General features: G+C 32.0%; 2 protein-coding genes across 2 annotated transcripts in view; one reads left to right on the top strand and one right to left on the bottom strand.

Moving 5' to 3' along the window:
* The window catches only part of LOC118446187 (uncharacterized), a 42,911-nt gene extending 20,479 nt beyond the window's left edge, over window positions 1-22,432 (top strand). Inside the window, exons 2-3 of the mRNA XM_085659743.1 lie at window positions 19,015-19,336; window positions 19,460-22,432. Coding sequence (XP_085515869.1) covers window positions 19,023-19,336; window positions 19,460-20,096 — 951 coding nt within the window. The 5' untranslated portion in view covers window positions 19,015-19,022 and the 3' untranslated portion in view covers window positions 20,097-22,432. The remainder of the gene's footprint in view (window positions 1-19,014; window positions 19,337-19,459) is intronic.
* Window positions 22,092-25,000, bottom strand: part of east (enhanced adult sensory threshold) — a 22,210-nt gene continuing 19,301 nt past the window's right edge. The window contains exon 9 of the mRNA XM_035876820.2: window positions 22,092-22,226. The gene's annotated coding sequence lies outside the window, so the exon portion shown is untranslated. The remainder of the gene's footprint in view (window positions 22,227-25,000) is intronic.

Genomic DNA, 25,000 nt, shown 5'->3' with positions numbered 1-25,000 from the left:
AAGCTGGTAGTGGAGGAGAAGGTGTGACGTCAGGCGTCGTCTAGCTACACCGTCGACGCCACAGGCACGTCCCGGACTCGCGTTCTCTCGCGACGTCGACGTCGACGTCGAGTCAAACCTCACTTCCCTCCTTCCGACCTCCTTGTCATCTCTCCTCTCTCTCTCTCTCTCTCTCTGTCTGTCTGTTTGTCTGTCTGCCTGCCTGTCTGTCTGTCCCCCCTCTCTCTCTCTCTCTCTCTCTCTTTAACGTTCTCGTCGTCCTGTCGGTCTATCGCATCGTCGTCATCGCATTCTACTCATGCCACTTGCCCCCTCTAAACCCCCTCTCTCTCTCACTCCTCTTTCCAGCCAATCCGCGACTATACTAACGAACTATCTCGCGTGGCGGCGGCGGCGGTAGTGGTGGTGATGGAGGCGGTAGTGGTGGTGATGGAGGCGGTAGTGGCGGTGCGGTGGCGGTGAATACGCACACAGAGAAACGCGCACGCGTGCCATGAAACTTTGTGTAGTAGTGCGCCTCCTGTCTGCCTGCCTGCCGCTGTTGCTGCTATTGCTGCTGCTGTTGCTGCTGTTGGCGCGTAGTATCGTCAGACGACCGACAGCGGCTAAGCACTTCGGCTGCCGAGTATCGGCGATGCGAGCCGATCGTTTCCCCCACTACCTTCTCGCCTCTCTCTCTCTCTCTCTCTCTCTCTCTTACACCACTCTCTTCTTCGGCTCGCCATCGACGAGACGCCGTTGGCCTGGCGGGGGCATAACATCTGCTCTTAGCGTGATTGCCGTGTATTGATGTAGCTTTATGGCAAACGCGGCAGCCTTTGCCCAACAAAGTAAGCGGATGATCGTCGTTCGATGTTCTTTTTCTTCGTTTCTTTTATCCTTCTTTCCATCCTTTCTTTCTTTCTTTCTTTCTTTCTTTCTTTCCCTCTCTTTTTTAACTCTTTTCCTTGTAGAGATAAAATTCGAGTGAGAGTTGTCAAAGAAATCATTTACATCTGGATTGTGCGTCTTATTAAACCTACTTTAGATATGTAAAAAATAAATAGATTCTACAATCTTATTTCCAAATTGAGGTTAATACGTACGTATATGTGTACGTATATGTGTATGTGTAGATGTATATATATATATATATATTTATTTATTTATTTATTTATGGATTTCAGGTTTTCTTAGGATTGATTCTTATTCAACACGTTTCGATAAATAACCGATAAATAAACACGAACATATATATGTTGGAAACATTTGTAACGATAAAATTACCATAGAAATTAACAACATTTCATTCCTAAATAGAAAACTTCTCTCTTATATCACTTATCGATAATAATCTTAATATTTCTTATATAGATAAGAGTTAATGTTTGATTGGATTAACATTTAAATCATAGATAATGATAGAAATTTAGAAAAGATAAAGTTTTACGTTAGATGATTAAATCTTAATTCTGACGGGGAAAAAGAAAAAAAAAAAAGGATAAGTGGTAGGTAATATTAAGAGTATAGTAATAGTAATAGTAGCAGTAGTATGCGAAATCGGCGATTCGGAGAAAGTGAAGGGCGACGTTCCTTTCACGCGAGCCTCTCCTGTCTTCTTGGTGTTATTGAACTCTTTCCGTTACGCTACTAATTTCACGAATATATATACATGTACATACATACATATATACATACATATAGTAAAATACCAGATTAAAAAAAAAAAGAAAAAGAAACAAAAAACAAATAACACAATTTTTCTTCTCCAATTCGTTTTCGAACATGTCGAATTTTTTTTTTTTTTTTTTTATTGTTCGTGCGCTCAAAAGAGAGAGAGAGAGAGAGAGAGAGAAGAATTGATAGGACAAAAGAAGAAGAAAGAAGTGAAGAGGATGGGATAATATTATTTCTACGAATCGATCGGGAGAAGAGTTCATACACAACAGTGTAAAGGAAAAAAAAAAAAAAAAGAAGAAAAAAAAAATAAGTGTTAACCGTTATCGCTTAACGACGGCGTAACCACCGACTCGATTTACGTAGATAACCATCCGGAGTTGCAGTTCCTTTGTTCGGTAAAGTTCGGACTCTGCGATCGGGAATCGTCGTGACCTCGTGACCGCTAGAACACAAGAGAGACAGAGAGAGAGAGAGAGAGAGAGAGAGAGAGAGAGAGAGAGAGAGAGAGAGAGAGAGAGAGAGAGAGAGAGAGAGAGAGAGAGAGAGAGAGAGAGAGAGAGAGAGAGAGAGAGAGAGAGAGAGAGAGATAGCGAGAGATGCGACTTCTCTCGACGACCACAGGCAGCAACTTCACGAATTATATATTATACAGCATACGTATATATATATATATACATATATGAATGCTTATATGGTTTTTATGTATATACATACACACACCACACATATATACGCATACACAAGCATATACGTTCATTGCTTCCGATTGATAGCGCTTATCGTCGCGTTTGTACCCCGTCGACGATGATCCCCGAAGCAAATGCAAGCCAAAGAAAAGATCAATTCAATCTATCGATCGACCGTTCCTCTTTTTTTTTTTTTTTTTTTTTCTTGTTCTCTCTGTCTCTCTCTCTCTCTTTTTATTCTGTGTAATAGTAAACGTTGTCGTTGTCATCGGTCGTCTTCGTCGTCTTCTTCGTTGTCAACGTCGTTGTTGTTGCGTCGTCGGCGCCCCGTACTCTCGTATCTCAATCTCACATCGTACGTCGTAGTCGTCGTCTTCGTCGTCGTATCTGCAAGAAGCTCGCGCAAGAATAGAATATCATTTGGCGCGAATGGTGGCGACGGAGAGAACGATCCGCGCCGCGCACTCAGCGAAATTTTGTAATTCTAATCTTTCGTTGAACAATCTTTTTTTTTTTTTTTTTTTTTTTTTTTTTTTTTTTTTTTTTTTCTTCCTTTTTTTATTTTTTCCTTTTTTTTATCTTTCTCTCTCTCTCTCTCTTTCTCTCCTGTTTAATCAAATATATCTGTGTATGTTCGTTAGCTTTTATAATTATCATGTGATTATTGATCCGATGTCAATATGTATTTTAAAACATCATGAAAATGATCGACTCGAATCAGCTGATATTTTTTCTTTCCTTCTTTTTCTTTTTGTCACGCTCCGAACTTGTGATCGTAATTTATTCCGTAATTCGATAATCACGTTCGCTCTTTATATTATTACGAATATTGTTTCTGCTTGTACATCGAACTTCGTTCTCTTCTTTTTTTTTTCTTTTTTTTTTTTCTTTTCTTTTCTCCTTGGAAAATTCAGATAAACCACGAATGAAATAAGTCGTACCCGCGAATACGAACTAATAAAGATCGGTATGGATATAACGAAAATTAATATTTAAAGCTTTATAATACTTTCTCGTCTCGATCTCGTGATAGAATCTATTGCGCCGTTACACGATTTGTTTTTGAGGTTAAGTCATTACTCCTTGATTATCGCCTACGAGAATTAATTCGATTGTCATATCGAAATCTTCGAGATTATCGACTTAGACGTTGTTTAAATAAATAAAGACAGAAAGAAAAGAAGAGAACAAAAAAAAAAAGGTGTAAAATGTATTATTTTGTTAATGTAATTGTATGGTAACGAACCAAAGCAACTCACCTTTCTCTCTCTCTCTCTCTCTCTCTCTCTCTCTCTCTCTCTCTCTTTCTCTCTCTTTCTCTCTCTTTCTCTTTCTGTTGAAGTTAGCGCAACTCGCATTCGTTTCGACGCTTCTTGTTCGCGAAACGTCGGAGGCACATTGTACCGAACTTCTTGATGCAATTTAACAGGAAAGTGGAGCCCCTACTAGCAAGCTAATTAAACGTAACCAAGAGACTTACTTGCATGGAAAATTATGGGAAAATAATGCGCACGTTAATTTCCGACTACGACGACAATGACAAAACGACTAGGACGACGACAGACAGAGAAGATAGTAATTTTACCAAGTTGAAATTTTCAAAGCTTCTCTCCTTCGTAATTCGAAACAAATTTTCTTCATTTTAGAAATGATCCTACAATTCTTTTTATACATTTATTTATTAATTTATTTATGTTATCTGTTCTTTTTTTTTCTTTTTTCTTTTTTTAAATTAATTAATTTATTTTCTTTGTATGAACAAATTCGAACTCGAATATAATCGCTAAATAACACACGATTATGCATTTTGCATATATTATATATATGTGTATGTAATAATAACAACAACAATAATAATAATAACAATACAAATAAAATATTATTATTATTATTAGTATTATTATTAGTATTATTATTATTATTATTATTATTATTATTATTATTATTATTATTATTATTATTATTATTATTATTATTATTATTGAGGAATTTGACTTAATCGAATCGAACAAACAACAGCACGATTCTCTCTCTCGTAAAGAGACACGAGAGAACACACACACACACACACACACACACACACACACACACATATATATATATATACACATTTACACATCGTTATCTTAGTCTGTTCTAAATACGAGAGCTATTTTCTCCGTTTTTCTTTTTTGTTTTTTCATTTTCATTTTTATTTTTTTTTTTTTTTTTTTATTTCATTTCTTTTTTTTCCCCCCAAAGTGTCCGCTCATTGCGGCTGCGGGAGAAAGTCGTTCGAATGGTCACGGCCTATTTAACGGTGGCTCCGTACAACCTCGACGGTCGTCATCGCGCGCATAAGCTCTCTCTCTCTCTCTCTCTCTCTCTCTCTCTCTCTCTCTCTCTCTCTCTCTCTCTCTCTCTCTCTCTCTCTCTCTCTCTCTCTCTCTCTCTTTCTCTCTCTACTACATAAATCGCGGTAATAAAGTACAATCCGACCATGGGCACTTCTTTTTTCCCCCTTCCCTTGTCAATTTCTCGACGTCCCTCTTTTTTTTTCTTTTTTTCTTTTTTTCTTCTCTCTTTCCCCTCCCTCCTCCCGCCACCCCATCTCTTTTTCACCCATTACTTTCGTAATAACATTCGAATAAACATCCACCTATTATTATAATAATAACGAACTTGGTTTGATCCTGAAAATTGGACGTTTCATGAAAATTAAAATGATATATATATATATGCATGTATGGTATCAGACAAAAAAAAATAGAAAAAAAGAAAAAGGAAAAAAAGAAAAATTGAACAAAATTACAAACGTGCGACAAGAAAAAAAAGAGATTTTTTTTGAGTCGTATCTTTCACTTGCCAAAAATAAAAAAAAAATAAAATAAAAAAAGAAGAAAATAAAAAAAAAAAAGAAGGAGAATAAGAAACGCAAAAGAAAAACTAAATGCGAATTGAAATTAAATAAATATATATATATATATATACAAATTTGATTGAATTAAAAAAAAATGATAAAATCAATACAAGAATGTCTTAAATCGTGGGCGCGATTTATATATCTCTTAGGGGAGAAGTAAATAAGTGCAAATTAAAATTATATTTTAAAAAATTCATAAAAGAGAAAAAAACATAAGAAAAAAAAAAAAAAAAAAAAAGCAAAAACGAAAAAGTCGCGTCGTAACACCAGTAATGCGAAACGGTACCGCGTCCTACATATACGAATCTATTTCTCTTTCCTTCTCCTACCATCACGATTCTACTATATACATTGATATTGGTATTATCGCACTTCCGAGAGAACATGATTTTCCTACTAATACTTACATACCTTTACTTACATATATATATATATATATACATCATGCATCTTATCGAAACTAGAGAAGCATCATCGAAAGTACATAAGTAGTAGAGAGAGACATGTAAATGATCCACAGTATATATCATACATACACACACACATATATATATATACATAGGAACATGCATAGAAAAATTTACGGAATGATCATCAACGCGATTAGCACAACAAATTCTTGAAAAAAAATTACAAACGAACGGGATATAAAAGAAAAAGAAAGAAAAATAAATAAATAAATACATAAATAACGATAACAAGCAAAAAAATGACGACGTTGATAATAACGTCGGAAGAAAAAAAAAACGAAAATTGAAGGAAAAGAAAGAAGAATGATCAGTAAGATAATTAATCGATCAATTAATTAATTAAATAATTAATTGATTAATTAATTAATTAATTAATAACGTAAAGGGGATACGCTTGCTTACATACGCATATAATACGTATTACATATATATATATATATGAGTATGAATTGCTTGAATAGAAAGAGCACGCGTGCATCCGGATAATTCTTTAGGACATGTAAGTAGTGTCGTCACGTTACCGCACGTATGTATATATATATATATATATATATACATAACACTACGTACGTACGTACGTACGTACCTGTCGTGTGAGGAAGGTGAAAGAAAGGAGTAGAGAGTAGGGAGTAAGAAATAAGGTAGGGGGGATAGGAGAATGACGAGGAGAGGGGATGAGGACAGAAGGCAGCGTAGGAGCGTGCACGCATGTGCCAAACGCGAACGTAGTACGCGCTGCTGTTCTCCCTCTTCGTGACGTCACTCGACGCTCGACAATATTTGCGTCGGCATCGTCGTACTCTTCACTCGCCTCGCCTCTCCTCTACACTCAGCGCCTCTCTCTCTCTCTCTCTCTCTCTCTCTCTCTCTCTCTCTCTATCCTTACGTCTTTACTCTCCCCCACCATTTCGCTATTCGACGTAGTGCTGTGTTGCATATATAGAGAGAAACACATATAGAGCACATGGATATATATATATATATAGATGTGACATGACACATGTGTGGCACTCATCATATATACATACATACATATATTCACACACATACACACACATCGAAAACACTAGGAAAGATTACTCGTGACGCGTGCGCCATCGTTTAAGTACCTTAATGTGACAAGCTTTTGATAACTCATCACGTTATGTTTGCATGAAACAAAAACGATCTGTCCACGGAATCGGTATCACGACAGTGTTAACCTAACCGTAACCTAAACGTAACGTTAAGGTAACGTAACGTAACGTAACGTAACGTAACGTAACGTAACGTAACGTAACGTAACATAAGGTATAACGTATCATAGATACTTATGTATGTATGATATTCGTAACGATGCCTTACGTATCTCTGTTCGACCAATCAGAAATTGCGTTTGTAAACGGGAACCAATTAAATTCGAGGATAATTGATGATTATTAGGAGATGAACTTTGGGCGCCATTATTTAAAATTGATCTGTAATCTTACTGACAATTATCTATGGTTTCTTCTCTTTTATTATTATTATTATTATTATTATTATTATTATTATTATTATTATTATTATTATTATTATTATTATTATTATTGTTTAATAATAATAAAAAAAAGAAGTTGCGCGTATGTATACATATGTATATATGGACAATTAAAATAATAATCAAGGAGACATTGTGTATATATATATATATTATTATTAGTAAATATATATATATATCTTCGCAAATACAAAAGAGATTTATAGAGATAAGAATTTTTATTTTGGACTGATAAGATCGGCTGGTATTATCGATCAATGTCAATCAAGGATTGTTAAAACATATCAAAAGAAATTAATCAACGATACGTACAGTACAAACACACATGTGTACACACACACACACACATGTGACACATAAACAACGATATATAACGTCTCGTATCGATTTGAACGACGATCAACAACACGTTAATACATAATACATGCCTAAAAGTCTCTTTTTTCAATGCCACCGTCTGCGAATTTCAAAAGAATCGGGAATAAATATATAGGGTTGTCATATATTTCATGTAAATCAATTTCGCAGGAAATTAATTACTTAAATTAATTAGAAATTATTAGCGATGCAAAATCGATCAAGCAAATCTTTGCGTTTAATGCTTACTAATCAATGCACATTATATCCGTATATACTTACATATATATATATATATATATATATATATATATAAAGATGGTAGGTAAATGGAAAGTAAAGTTAATTATTGTCAAGGGAAATAACTTTTGATTCGCTTACTTCCCAATAAAATAATATTGTTTACTGCAAAGTCAGCAATAAACCGTTCTTTTTTTTATTTATTTTTTTTTTTTAAAGATTCTCTCGTTCTCGACTTTTGTAAAGTCAGTCGATAAACGATTTATTTGGATTCACTTAATAATATACACGAATATATATATATATATATATGTTACTAATATTCATTCATGAAAGAAGAGAGAGATGAAATTTTGTAAAATCATTGAATAAACAAATTAACCCAAGCGACAATAATATCAACTCAACCATCGCATACATATATATATATACACACAGATGTATACATACATGTAACATTTCTCACTTACAGAGAGAATGTGTGTAAAAAAGAGAGAAACAAAGTATCAAAGTATCCCTGTCGCTTTCCGATAACCTTGCATATTGTCCTCGTCTCGAATATATGGCGTCGCAAGTCCTCTCTCTCTCTCTCTCTTTCTCTCTCTCTCTCTCTCTTTCTTTTTCTCTCTATCTTCTCTCTCTCTTTTTCTCTCTCTCTTTCTATATGTGTGTATGCAGAGACTTGTCGTCGAGAGTTAGTTTGTAAAAAAAAGGATTTTTACTAGAGTACACAGAGAGACGTATGTATGTATATATATATATATATATATATATATATGCATGCATCTACATTTCTATGTACTACGCTACGTAAGAGACGTTGGTAGAGAGAAAAGAATCCAATGAAGTAGAAGGTGCGATCGAAACCTTTTCATTTTCCTCCTGAAAATGGAAGCGTCCAATAAGCGAAAGAGAAGCTGGTACTGCTGCGCTGCTACTGCTGCTACTTGCTCGATAGCCGTGCCAAGAAAAATACTATAGATATATACACGTAAAGAGGAGAGGGAGAGAGAGAGAGAGAGAGAGAGAGAGAGAGAGAGAGAGAGAGGAGAGAGAGTGGAGAGAACTACCAACAAAGTAGAACAAACTACCTATCTGTATATTTATGAGATACTTTAAGTTACTTTCGATAATCCAGATTAATACATTTTCTTTTTTGTTTTAAAAGCAAAAAATGTACGATTTTTGTCCATTTTCTTATATACATATATATATGCCATTTTTTTTTTTTTTTTTTTTTAATAATACAAAATATATGTATAATTTCTATTAACATTATTGATAAAACTTTTGTTACGTCTGATAACTCCCGTTAAGAATATTCAACATTTTTAAAAAAGAGAATAAAAAAAAAGAAAAAGAAACTATATCGAAAAGTGAAAGGCTATTATGGGGAAAAGGGAGGACGTGTTTCGAGAACGCGAGAACAAAAATAAAAGAAAGAAAAGGAGAGAAAAAAAGAAAAGAAAAAAGAAAAGGAAAAAGAAAAAAATTAATTAAATTTGATCGCGTAACGTCCAACGATTGTAGTTCTATTTCTTTTTTCTTCTTTTTTTTTTTTTTTTTTTTTAAACTTTGTAATCGATTAACAGAAAATTATATAAAAGTAAAACGTACTTTGGAAAAGATTTTGAACGCGTATCGATGCAAAAAAAGAGGAGAGGATCAAATATTTTTTCGACGATAGCACGTCCGGTTCACTGGACGCATTTATTTATAAGCACGCGTGTAAAAGCGCATTCACCGATTTCTTTTTAAGAGGCGCGCGCGCGCGCATTCCTTTCAAGGCCCCTGCGGAGAGAACGGACACGGGCCAACGTTCCTTAGAGACATGGCCGGCCTCCGTTCTTCTTCTTCTTCTTGTTCATCCTCTTTAAACGTAACCGAGAGCAATAGAGGAACAACATTATTTTTATATTATATATTTTTCTATTTTGATCGTTCTAGATTGTGATCGGTTCTATTCTATTACATGGATCTTTTTTTTTTCTTCCTATCACGTAAGTAAGAACTTAATTGTGACTTTTTCTTTTTTTTTTTTTTTCTTCTTTCGAGCAATCGTGATATATTTTAAAAAATGACGCCCAAGCAAAATCATTTAATTCAATATCGATTGATATTAATTACATTGTTAATAAATCAATTGTATTATATCTCGAATTTTTAATATCGCGAAATAATCTTGATAAGATATTTTCAAAATGGCGCTCGAGAAACATTATTTTTAATCAAATATCGATTAATATTAATTCATTGTTAATAAATTACATGAATTATCTTTCGTGTTTAAAGTTTCAGGAAGTCGTCTATACTTATACGGACATATTTCTTCATTTTTCTTTCTCTCTTTCGCGTAATCCAGTGACGTATTTTTAAAATAACGCTCGAGAGAAATCGATATGTCGAATATCGATTAATATTGATTTAATGTTAATAAATTGAATTATATCTTTCACATATATATATATATATATATATATATATATATATTTCAAGTACTACGAAAATGCAATTCTAACAAGATCTAATTTCATTTGAGGTTAAAGTTCCGTTTAATCGGCAAACGCTGTAGAACAATGATGTAAGAGTAGGATGGATGTAACGGTACGCATCCAGCGAAGTAAGTACATACATGATATATACATATGTATGTACTACGAGCTAAACTGCAAAGCACAAGCCTCGGTCCGACGTATGGTATGTCTCTATATGCATGTGTATATATATATATATATATATATATATATATATATATATACATATATATATATGTTACGTACGTATACGTGTGTATATGCGTGGAAATGTTGGTGGTACCGTCTCGCAGAACGGAAATCGATCGAAGAGAGTCCATTGCCGAGAGTGGAGGGGGAGGAGCCAAAGCTAATGAATTATTTCATTATCGAAATGAGAAAAGCAAATTAGTCTAAAACATTAAAATCTCGAATATTTCTAATTATAAAAAATCAAAAGTTTTTTCGTTCGATTAAGTTGATTCTTTTTAAGAAATTATTTCGAATCGAGAATGTGCATGTACGTTTATACTTTTGTGTGTGTGTGTGTGTGTGTGTGTGTGTGAGTGTACAAATGAAAAAAGTTTGCTACGTAGAACACTTTTTTTTCCCACAAACAAGGTCGAATGGTAGATAATATACACGTATGCATATATGTATGTATAACCAATGAAAAAGAAAGGGAGACAGAAAAAGTAAAAAAAATAAAAGAAAAGAAAAACTGGTGCGACGAGGATATAATACGTTTAAAAATGAAAGAGAAGGAATGAGTTCGATGTTAGAGGGTTGAAGAGCTCTGGCGGGCAGGGGAGGGGGGATCGGAAAAGAGGGTTTCTAAGAGGACGCACGAGTCAGCGACTTCGAAGATAGACTTTATAGGTTAGGTAACGCGTATATATCTTATGACGTGTTTTTTTTCATTCGCGGAGAAAGTTAGCCTAGGCGTACCTCGAGCGTAAAATCGCCTCCTCCTATCTTGCTTAGTGCACCTCCTTTCTTCCTTCCTTTCTTCCTTCCTCTCCTCTTTCTCCTCTTCCTCCCTCTTCTCCTGCCATCTTTCTTCTTCTTCTTCCTCTTCCTTTCCTATCCATTGAAATTTTACCCTTGCTTCAAAATATCTCGCGAATATCATCTTTGAAACTTTCAACGAAATGATCACTCTTTCTTTCACGACGCCATCTTACCTTTCTCTATCTTAATACGTATCTTTATATTCATTCTCAATCTATATTTCGATATCTAAAATCAAATCGATTATATTTACGGTAAATGTCCGTGACGTGTCGCTACTGTCGCGCAAATCACTTTAACAATGTCTCGATAATTCAAGTTATAAAGATATATATATATACATACATATATATATATTTGTATATATAATGTATGGATATATATATATATATATATAGATAAAGATAGATAGAGATAGAGAAAGACGACGATAATCTTTTGTGCTAAAGATAGTTTTTCGAGTTTCCGAAAATGAAAGGTGATCCAATTGAATTCTCAGCATATATGACTAAAGTTCTCGTAATTCGAGACAACGCGTTCTCATTTCTATTTCCATCGGATGCAACAAATATTATTAGAGAATTACTTTCGAAACTTGAATCTTAACGTAACCATCGACGACTATTCTATTTAACGTAATAGCAAAGCGCGGATGTCGAATAATACGTCACGGCACGTTTTCATGAAGTCTCGAAATCAATCGATCGATCGATCGATCAATAGATAAATATCTAAAGAAAGTCTTTCACTCACTTTCCGAAACAGGTTTATGTACCTACTTTTACATGTACGTACATATATATATATAACACATAAGACATACATACATTCTCTTTATATGAGTCTCTACTACTTTCGAAGAACTATATTGTACTACTTTGGTCTTCTAGAATATCTGTTTCCCCCATAAAAGAGTAGGCCAAAATAGGTAGACGATCGTATCGAGCAATAAAAAACAAAAAAGAAAAAAAAAAGAAAGGAAACAATCTTTTTAAAGATACATCGAGAATTAACCAATCAACATTAACCGTAATACTTAATTTAAGAAATAAATTTATACAAAAATAAATAATACAAAATATAATAAAGAATAATAAATATATAATAATAGATGATTAAATAATGAAAAAATAAAATTTGATATAAAGAAAAGTATTTAAAAATGTTGTAAACATATGCGTGCGTATAATACCAATTTGAAAAAAAATTCTTCTTTAAATGAAAGAAAAAAAAAAAGAGAATATAAAAAGCGTCGATTCGACAATTATTATTCATCCATATTTCTGTAGCGAATGTTAATCTTGTAAAAAAGAAAAAAAAAGAAGAGAAGAAAAAAAATGATTTCTTAACTTATCTTGAATCTCATTAACATTCCGTCACGTAGTAAATGAAAAGCAAGAAGGTATCGAATAGTCGAGATTCCATAAGGAAGAAGGCAAGAGAGACTAACAATAAGTGTGCTGCGTTACCTTTTTCCAAGTCTGATTTTACCACGGTACTGAGGTACATAGAAACTATTGGACGATCTTGTCTTGAAACCGCGAACGTTTTTCCTTTTACCCATTTGTTTTTCTTTCTTTCTTTTTCTTTTTTTTTTTTTTTTTTTTTTTTAGCAACAAGTGTCACGCGCGCGAGCGCATGCTTTACAAACACACGCACACCGTTATGTCGATTCTTTCGGTTTGCAACGGAATTCGTATGACACGACGACGACGACGATGGGTTCGTCGCCATTCTGCGCGATTGTCGCCATCTATCGACCGATCGCTTAACCAAAGCTGTCGCACTTGATTATTTCGAGTACGCGCGTATTCTTGTCTCCATCATCGTGATAATACCAAGTGTTGGAAGTTAATTAATAACGATGTTTACTAGATAACGAGCATTAGTTGAAAAAAAATATTTCTTTTTCTTTTCTTTTCTTTTCTTTTTTTTTTTCCCTTTTTTTTGTCTTATTATTATTTTCATTTTTATTATCATTTTATATTCATCAATGGATTTACAAGACAGTTCTCGATGGGTATATTCAATTAAAAAAAAAAAAAAAGAATAAAAAAAAAATAAAAAAAAAAGATAAAGTATTTCCCATAAAAATTTCAGAAACTACTTTTTAGTTTCTTATCATTATAAATGTATCATGTTTATTTATATATATATATATATGTATATATGTATGTATGTATATATGTATATGGGCGTGTGTAAGTATATATCGAATATCGATATTCTCATAATGCAGACAACAATGTCATATATTTGTCAAATAGATGATAGATTATCACTCGTTTCTAAAAGGGCAAGCCCTAAGAAGTAACACGAGCCATATGTACATATGATACATACGAAATAACCTATAATATCAAAGGAAGTTATAAAATAAGATGAGATGTAAAAGAATATATCCTGTTTGTAACTGCGTCCGCCTGGAAAATCCTAAAAACGAGTATTGCGTTTAAATTCCTCGAAATAAGATTCCCGATGATGAGTCGTTTAGAAAAATCCTTGAGGATGATATCGGTGGTACGTTGGCTGTTTTTCCCGCTCTCCCCATCACCCCTTTCCGCCCCGCGAAAAATTCGATTTCATAGAAATATGACTTACAAGCGTTTATTATTTCGCGAAGAAAAAAATCATCGCGTTTATATTTATAATCATTAATTTACGAATAAATTCAATTCCGACTGTCGACAGGTTGTTTGTTCGTTCGACTTTCTTGCTACTTCCTTTTTTGCTTGTTTGTCTTTTCTTTTTCTTTTCTTTTTTTTTTTTTTTCCACAACTAATCGCGTCGAAACGGAACAATTGAGTGACGAAATAATTCAGATACCTAAAGCAGTACAACGATGGTGGTTGGTAATAGTTGTACCTTTAAAGTAGAACGTACGCTTACATTTACACTTACTTACTTACTGTACTTACACTTACAGTTACACACACACACACACAAAATACACAACATACATACGATTTTGTCATCTCGATGATCACGAATGCGTGAGCTCTCTAAAGCACGGATAAATAAATAGACGTAACTTAACGTTTCGGCTTGCTTAACGATTTAATTCTCCCTCGGTTTGGTTGTAGCCATTTAATTAGTTAACCTACAATTGACCCATTTAAAAAGGAACTTACTCTTAGGAAGGAGACTATCGTCCAGATTTCACACGAAATCACTACGATTTATACTTTCTACTTATTTACTACATGTCTTCTATCTTTCTTTTTTTCTTTCTTCTTTTTCTTTTGTATGTCCTACGTGTGTGCGTGTGTGTGCTGTGCGTTTTTTTTTTTTTTTTACTACTCATCTACCATTCCAACCAACTCGCATAATTGTATCTCGTTTCACAAGTAGCTTTCTATTAACGGAATGTAAAACCACGATATGTCGTGTCGCATGAAGAAGCTCCGCCATCTTGATTCGTACATGTTTATACGTACGTACATACATATATACATACATGCATCATATATATATATATATATATATATATATATATATACATATATATGCATACGTAATTACTTATCTTCCAATTGACGAATTTAATTTCTTTTATTAGTTTTCCTTGTTTAATTTTTCTAAGAAATTAATTATTTTATATATATATATATATATATATATATATATATATATATATATATATAAAAAGAGAGAGAAAAAGATAAAAGAAAGGTTTTCTGTTTTACCGATCGATCTATTTTGCGTGTTTCGTCTTAATAAAGATATAAAAATAACCATGAACTATGATGACTCGTTTAACCGATTACTCTTATCTATGTGTATATATATATATATGTATATATGTATGTATGTATGTATGTATGTATGTATATATGTATATATGTACGAACGCATAATGGACGTAAATCACTTATACACAATTTTCTATGGGATTTTCGTAGTTCGACGTTAAAGAATCACCTTTTTGCAGGAAGCGAAACAAGTTGCGTCCGAAAAAGCACCGAGGCGAAACAATCGTGTCCTCGTTTTCTACTAAAAACGACGCGCTTACCGAGGCGATGAGAAAAAGCACTCGTAGATACACACCTTCACGCGTACGCATTCACAAGCTCACTAAATACGCACACGCTTACGCACCTACACATGTAGGAAGCCGCGCTCGAATCTTTAAGCCTACTTTCGTAAATGCAATTTTTTGTTATACGTATGTTATGAAAAATTCATGATACATATATTAATTAAAAAATATATTAATATATATATATATATATATATACGTGTGTGTGTATATATAAACTATATATTAATATTAAAATAAATGTAATATATTTCTTCGAGTAAAAAAATTCGTGAATAATAAGTAATAATTTTATACGAAGATAAAATTAAAAGCCGCCTTAACGATGACAATTTTTGACCAATCACGAACGAGTATTTCATATTTGTAGAAAATATCTACGTATGGTTTTATTATTTTCGATTTTTCACTCAAGTAATTTTTTTCCTTAAAAAAAAAAAAAAAAAATTCTCAAAAGAAAGTACATGTTCTCTTATTTATCCGAGTACTTGGAAAAGAAAAAAAAAAGGAACGTGTTGTGTATAACAATAAATTCAAAGTATGTTATAAAGAAAAAAGATGAAGAAGAAGAAGAAGGAGAAGAAGAAAAAGAAAGAATACTTCGAAAATGACGAGATAGTCGCTTCGAAGAAATCCAATCTCGTTTATTACCTCGAAGTTATATTCCAAAACGATTTGACTATGAAAATGAAAATTTTCATTTTATCGACCGAAGGTCACAAGCAACGATTTCTTATTTTTATCTTTTACCGGCCATCCTTGTAATATTTTAACACATTGTTCACATATGATAGTTATTATATACATATAAATATGTAAAAAAGATAATGCGTTTCGTCTTGATTATATATATATAATTGAAAATTAAAATCACAATTAAAATATTACAAATTTAGGAAAATTGATAACATAAAAGTCAAGAAAACATTATTCGACGTAATAAAAGTGATGATCTAAGAAATTTCCAAATGATTTTAAAAGATCTATTATTCTTTTTTTTTTTTCTTTTTTTTTTCTTTTTTTTTCCTCGAGACTTTTTAAACCTATAGTTTCATGCAAGTTTTATAATTCGAAAGGGGGGAAAAAAGCGAAAAAACGGGAGGGAGACATTAATCTAAAGAGTCTCGAGAGAAAAAAAAAAAAAAAAAGAAAAAAAGAAAAAGGATAAGCGATATTTAAAATCATCTAGAAACTTTTGACCCTCACCCTTGATACCTTTGACCTGTTCTGTAAAATTGCACGAATTGCATTATTATTTTGTACTTTAATAATTAAATAACTTGGATGCATGTGCATGCTTGCTTTCGTCGTAAACGAGTATATACTCATGACCAATTAACAATGTGTTGTTAAAGAACGTTGTTATGTTATAAAAGTTGTAAAGCACATTAACCGTCGAAATTAAATGATAATTATATTATGAAAAATATCTAGATGCATATACATATTTATGTATTAAATAAAATAAGTAGGCAAGAGAGAGAGAGAGAGAGAGAGAGAGAGAGAGAGAGAGAGAGAGAGAGAGAGAGAGAGAGAGAGAGAGAGAGAGCAAATGAGAGATCCGCTTAAAAAGCAGCCAACTATACTGAGTGCAGTATATATTATATACTTGCTAGTTTGATTGTGTTATTGCTGTCTATTACACGTCATTTTCATAGCAACTGTATGATTCAATCGTGACGCATTAAACTACGAGTTACCGTCGTCGAAAACTGGATAATACATAAAGCCTTCTTTATGGATCGGCACGCTGGATAAAACATCGTTGTCTACCATTTTCATTTGACGATTATACCCAACGGAAGATCATTTTCCAATGGGTGACGTTATATCTCTTGCATTCGCATATTTTAATGCGAACCAAGATAATTCATAATTTATATAGTCTCACTCTACCGTCTTTTTTTTTTTTTTTTTTTTTTTATTTTGTTTTCTATTTTTTGTAAAATCTTCGAGAAAAATTATACGACTCGTTATCACGTACAGAAAGAGAAAGGGGGGATAGGAGGAAGGGGGGGTAGAGAGAGAGAGAGAAAGAAAGAGAGAGAGAGAGAGAGGAATTTATTTACAATGTCCGATAGGACGATTTTGTAATGTCACTTCTTGTTGACATTATATGATATTTTATCGAACCCGTGTTATATATTATACATATAATTCTTCTATAGGTCTCTCTTTAAATAAGGTCGAGATATTCAATAAAAATAAAAATAAAAAGAAAAGAGAAAAATAATAATAATAATAAAAAATATAATTATACAAGTGATAATGTAATGAGGAAAGAAAAAAATTGAATACATTCTTTTTAATCATGAAAATAATAGATTTCTCATTGACATTTGTTCTTATAAAATGTGTTATATTACAATATAATTCATGTCTTCGCGTCTTGAAATTAATCTATAAGATATTGGATAAAAATAAGAAAAAATAAAATATAATATATTACGAAGAAAGAAAAAAAAAGTAGCAGATCGAAACGTTTGTCTAATTGTTTGTCAATGATATATCGCCATATTGAGTTTTATGAATTAACTATTATATATAATGAATTTTTCAAACGTTCGAATCGTAAGATGGAACAACGAACTATCACCAATTGAACCTTTCGAAAGCTTTGAAACGTGTTGTGTCGTGTGTGCGTGTATCGCCAACAAGAGATAATTTCGTCGACCTTGAAGCAAATAATACGTTCGAGTATGTATCGCGTCGTCGTCGTCATCGTCATCGTCGTCGTCGTCGTCGTCGTTGTCGTCGTTGTCGTCGTCGTTGTTATCGTTGTCGTCGTGGTTGTTGTGTATTCTTCTTTGTAGGGCAGGATATGATGATGGTGTTTCGAAAAGGAAAAAAAAAAAAAGAAAAAATAAAGAGAAGATGTTTCAGACTAGCATCAATTCGATCGCGTTTTGTCGAAAAGACGGAAACGTGTATCTGGGTCAGTCGTTGACAATAGGGGAAAAGAAAAAGGCACCTCCGTCGTTATCGACATAGTCTATCTTTATAAGAAAACATGATCGCTTGTTTATCAATGTCTCCATTTTGTTTTCGTTTTTATTTTCATTTTATTTATTTTTTTTTTGTTTTTTTTTTCTTATTTTTCTCATTGGTTTCTCTCTTAAAAATGTAAGAAAATTAATTTTGGGGGTTACTAAAAATCTGATTCACTGAAATCTTTAATCTTATTAAATATATATTGAATTTTATTTAATTCTATAATTATATATATATATATATGGAATTTAATTTAATTCCATAATATAATTATAGTTAGAGAAAATTACATACTAGATATTCTAAAATGATTTTAATAACCTTTTGATACAATACACTTTAAAGTTTCACAGTAGAAGAACTAATCATTATATCATAGCTCGATCAAAAATAATCACCTTCAAAGAGATTCCATTTGATATATAACTGTGACGTAACACGTCAAGTTAGGCACCGATCCAGGTAATCTCCGATGTTGTTCGTCCATTTCCCCTTCCCTTAAAAATATCAAATATGTTGCTCCGAGTTTATCGTAAATATTGATTCGATAGGCGGATATAATTTCTCATACGTTGTCGATATAAACAAAATCTATAAATCGTTCCATTTTCATTTTCTTTTTTGCAGGCGCTAAGATGAGATTGGAGGAGGATTTAGTGATTCGTAGGAGCAGACCAACGATGATTTCGGCAAAGTATCGTGCGAGAGAGGAACGTCGTCGACTTCTTAAAATATCCGCTGGAAAATTACGTAGAATCGAAGATCCCGAAGCGAGTTTGTGCAGATCGGTTCTAATAAACAATGCAGTTAGACGATTGCAGCGTGAAAACCGGGACGAGAAGACTAGAAACTATGGTCTTCCGGTGGTCACGTATTTGAATGACTCGACGAAGGAGAACAATGTTTCCAGTAATCTTATCATCGACGATGACACTAACTCGAGAAAGAGGTGAGCGAAGAATTATTTTCATTTTTGTTAATTTCTAAAGGTTAAAGGGAAAATATCAATCAAAAGTTATTACGAGTTTGATCGATAAAAATCGATTTTTTTTTTCAATATTTCTTTCCATAGGCTAGCCGATGATACGAGAAACGACGGGCTTAGTACGAAACGTCAAAGGCACGACGAGTTGGATCTACAAGACGATGTTTTCAGCGACTTTTACATCCTACCCCCAACCCCTCGATTACTTTCTCATATCGATGATGTTCACGACGCGGAATCGGCTCATCATCATTTGGTCTATACGGAGGATCGTTTGGGTGGTACAGTCGACGTACGTGGTCCAACGAACATGGTTGATCATACGTCTACGGCGAACGTAACGTCAACGACAACACCAACGATACAAGCGGCATCGCCAACGGCAACGACGACGATGACGCCAAACATCAACACAAATACCTGCAACAACTCTGTCCTCTTCCCAGCTGACCTGGATGACCCCAGTACTCAATTGGAAAGCAGATCAACGGACGTAGGCATGATGGAAGTCGCTGATGTAGTTGGTTGCGATCCTGACAGGATCTGTGACTTTGCTAGGTTCGCAGATTCAGCGAAAACGTTGGAGGAACGATTGGTCGAGTTGCAATCGCTCGATGAACATTTTGACTTGGCCAAATTTGAAAGGAACAACAATCAGAGCTGTGGCAGAGCTTTCCACGATATCCAAACTTTCCACAGCCTCGTACCAGGTTTGGAAACCTAGAGAAAAGTGATACGCCATGAGCATCCATTCCTTGTCGCTTCTAAATCGTTTTATGATCATATAAACAAGAAAAAAAAGAAGAATAACAAGAAGAATAATAATAACAACAACAACAACAACAACAACAACAATAACAACAACAGCAATTATAACAATAGCAACGATAATAACGATGATGGCGATGAGGACGATGATAATGATGATAATTGTAATAATAATAATAATAACGATGATAACGATGATAATGATGATTATGAAAATAATGATGATTATGATAACAGTAATGCTGGCTTCGATAAAGGTGAAGACGCGAATGAGCAAGCGGGTCTTCGCTTTCGCGGCACGCACAATGAACCACCAAGAGGATGAACCTAAAAACGTGGCAAAACATAATCTAGAAAGTCAACGATTAGAAAGAATAATCGTTGCTCGTATATCATTACCGTTGAACGATCGATATATAGGTGCATAAAATAAAAAAAAGAAAAAAAAAAGAAAAAAAAATACAAGAAAGGAGAAAAATAAAGAAAAAGATGGACTACTCGAGATTAAGATTTTTGCATCGAATCGAGCTTCTTTCTTGCGGGAAAATTTGAGAAAGAGAAAAAGAAAAAGAAAAAGAAAAAGAAAAAAAGAGAGAGAAAGAGACTCTTCTTTGTTCTCTTTGTAGTATCGCGAGAAGGAACTGGAGTTGGAAAAAAAGAAATAAATTTCGAATTCGACTCTCGTTTGATCTTCTCAATTTTTTTTTTCTTTCTTTTCTTCTTTTCTCTTTTTCCTTTCTTTCTTATTTCCAATACTCGAGAGACGAGAAACGGAGAAGCTCCAAGAGAAAGGGGGAAGGGAAAGGATGAGTATTTATTCGTTCCAAGTTGGCAACGAAAATTGATTTCTTATCACGGACGAATAATTATCGGTAACATAGAAATTTGTTAAATAGTGCTAGCGAAGTGTGAAAAAATGACTACGACGATGACGACGACAACAATAACAACAACAATAATAACAATAAAAAAAAAAAAATAAGGACGTTGCGAACAATGGATTTGTCCATTGAAAAAAAAATCCTTACATGCACACAGATACACGTGATACATGCATCTATATATACATACATATACATATACAAATATACATATATATATATATATATATATATATATATATATATATATATATATATATATATATATATATATATACATACATCCAACCACATTCATCCACAAACATATATACACACACGTATACATATACATATATTATTATTATTATTATTATTATTATTATTATTATTATTATTATTATTATTATTATTATTATTATTATTATTATTATTATTATTATTATTTGTATATATAAATAGATAGAGATATGTTTATAAAAATGCGTTAAACGATATTAAACGGGTTTATATACGCTCGGCGATCATCTTACGAAAGGTTACGCGTAGCAGCCATCTGCTCGCGCGTTTGTATAAAAAAAAAATAAAAAAAAATAAAAAAAAAATAAAAAAAACAGAAGAAAAATAATAAAAAAAAAATATAAAAAAAAATAGAAAGAAAAGAAAAAAAGGGAGGGAGAGAGAGAGAGAGAGAGAGAGAGAGAGAGAGAGAGAGAGAGAGAGAGAGAGAGAGAGAGAGAGAGAGAGAGAGAGAGAGAGAGAGAGAGAGAGAGAGAGAGAGAGAGAGAGAGAGAAAGAGAAAAGATAATTTAAGTCTGGTAGAGAGTAGTCGCTAAGCGTTTGTAAAAGCGGAACGACTAAAATTCTATATGCGTGATAGAATCATTAATACGTTAATGCCACGACGGGCCTTAGCTGTTATTTCGTTCATTTTTATCGTTCTATGTTAAAATTAATTTCTCTTTTTTTTTCTTGTTTCTTTTCTTTTTTCTTTTTTTTTTTTCTTTTTTTTCTTTTTTTTTTTTTTTTTTTTAAATCGATTAATTATTATTTTTTTCTTTTTTTCTTTTTATACAATCTTTCTCTGTTAATCAATTTATATCGAGTATTAGAAATTATCCTATAGCGAGAATATCATTGTATATCCTTCCTTACACGATGATTTCCTCCTAGCGAACGTCGATATCCGTCATTTTTATGAAAGGCTCCTCGTGAAAAGATGAGTACTGTAATTAAAAAAAAAAAACAAAAAAAATAAAAAACAAAAAAAAATGAAAAAAGAAAAAAAAGTACAGAGAAAAAAAAACAAAATTAAGAGAGAATAAAAAAGAAAGAAGAATATAAGCCTTATAATACAAAATTTGTTTCGCTTTCGAGTATTAAATCAATTTTGTTCTCTCTTAAGGAATGCATGGTTGTGAAAAAAAAAGAAAAGAATATACGGTTGTTTCTAAATTTTTAATCCTTTTAGTGCAGTACTAATCTTAAAACACGAGGACAGTATGTATGTACAATTGCAACGTATGTAGGACATTTACGATCGACGCAATGAACAATCGTCGACCCTTTTTAACCGCGAGTGTCTTGAAGAAAAAAAAAAAGAAATAAAATAAAATTAAATTAAATTAAATTAAATTAAATTAAATTAAATTAAATTAAAAATAAAATAAAATTATAATAATTATTAAATAAATAAATAAATAAATAAATAATAAAGTGAAGAAAAAAGAAGCAAAAAGGAAAAAGGATTATAGTAGAAATAACAAAAAAGAACAAAAAAAAAAAAAAAGAAAGAAAAGATTAAGAAACAAAGTCTATTTTATCGGGTCATTGTTAAAAAAAAAAAAAAAAAAAAAAAAAGAAAAAAAAAGAAAAGGAAATTAATTAATAAATAAAATAAAATGAAATAAAAATGATTTCGTATATATGTATATACTACATACCATTCATATGTATGTATGATAAAAATGGTTGAATTTCATCGTAAATTTGTCAATCGCAATTTTTCATTCGCGAGATATACAGAGCGTTCTCTCTAAAGTCATTCCATATATATATATATATATATTTTTTTTTTCTTTTTTCCTTTTTTTTTTCTAATCCAATTTTGAACTTTCAAAAAAGAAACTCGATAGGAAAAATATATTAAAAAAATAAGAAAAAAAAAAACAAAAGAAAAAAAAGTGAAAAAAAATAAATAAAAAAAAAAAAAGAGATAAATACAAAATAAAAAAAGGTTCTACGATGTTACAGAGCTTTTCGTTATTATTAAAAGCGATGATAAAGCAATTATGATGTGTAATTAAACAAAAAAAAAAAAAGAAAAAAAAAAAAGAAACCACACACACACACAAAGACGCTGTCTCATGATATGTGTTGTAGTAACAATTTTGAAATGCATCGACGATAAACAAAATGGAGGAAGGAAAAAAGTAGGAGGAAGAGGGGAGAATGATAATGTATACTTAAGGAAGAGAAATATTTTTTTTTCGATTGGTGTTCGCACGTCACACTAATAATTTCGGTTCGCATTAATCAAATTTTTCACCCTCTAATCGCAGTGCAATATAAACAGAAAAAGAAAAAGAAAAAGAAAAAGAAAAAAAAAACTCAAAATATACATACTTCATTTTTTCTTCTTATTAATTATTTATGTGTATGTATGGTATGCATGGGATGTACGTGCGAGAATAAACGAAACATATCACGAGGTACGTTGAATTAACACACACACAAAGGGACAATTCGAAAGGCTGGTTTTCTTTCATTCGATTTATATATATATATGTGTGTGTATATATGTACGTGTATATATATATATGCATACATAAAATATGTAACTATATCCAGTCTCTCGGTTCAATTCACACCGCCCTTTTACTATTAATGTAATATAGACATTTGTCGAGTCATCACGAATAAAATAACAAATCGTTGTTTAATCGGGAATTTTCAAAGAAGGTATGTGTTATGTATCTTATACGATTTATGTGTCTAAACATAGGAACTCCTTTATACGTACAAATTTTTATTTTATTTTATTTTGTTTTATTTTATTTTATTTTAATTCTTCCTTTTAACTTTTCTTCTCTTTTTTTCTTTTTTTTTTCTTTTTTCTTTTTTCTTTTTTTATTCGTGCATCGTTCCTCCAATAGAAAAGGCTTTTGCTTTGTCAATTTTCTTTGCTCAATTTTCTACGTCTTTTCTTTGAAACTTCTTTCAAAATGACGATTTGGTTTTTTTTTCATTTATTTATTTATTTATTTATTTATTTTTTATTGAAAATAAAATTTTTAAAACTTACCTCGTTGCAATTGTTTGATTAGAGAGAGAAAGACATACTTAAAAAAAAAAAAAAATAAATAAATAAATAAGTAAATAAATAAATAAATATTTAATTGTATAATTGATTATTATGGATTGTTTAAGCTTCGTTTTTGAAATTTTTAGAGAATTTATTGAGGAAGCGTGAAAAAAAAGATGAAACACGAAGTTTTACAAAAAAATAAAAATAAAAATAAAAGATAAGAGATGAGGATCGAAGGATAAAATAAAAAATAAATAAATAAATAAATAAATAAATAAATAATACTAATGTTTGGCATTGCACGGCCGGTATAATGCAGAGATATGTCTGCTCGCATTGTTAAGATGAAGAAGAACATGTAGGAGGAGGAGGAGGAGGAGTAGAAGAAAAAGATTATAAATAAATCGACGTGTGTGACTCAACACAATATTGTAAATAGCCGCCTTAGCACATCTAAGACAACTATGTATAATGTTTCGTACGTTGTTTAGGTTTTTAGTATACTAGTTATCCGAAATCAGTTACCAATTATATGAAAATATTGCAAATAAATAAGAAAAAAGAGAAAAAAAAAAGGTGATGCGTCTTTTTGTACCTAAAAATTCCTCCACACCGTTAACGTTTTCATTATTTTTAATATTAATTTTCAGACCGTCGTTGTATTTAATTAAGGATATATTGAAATTACTACAT

This window comes from Vespa mandarinia, chromosome 10 (genome assembly GCF_050613455.1).
Source record: "Vespa mandarinia isolate Hongniang chromosome 10, ASM5061345v1, whole genome shotgun sequence".
In the NCBI taxonomy this organism is placed as follows: Eukaryota; Metazoa; Arthropoda; class Insecta; order Hymenoptera; family Vespidae; genus Vespa; species Vespa mandarinia.
This window is presented reverse-complemented; position numbering and strand designations above follow the sequence as displayed.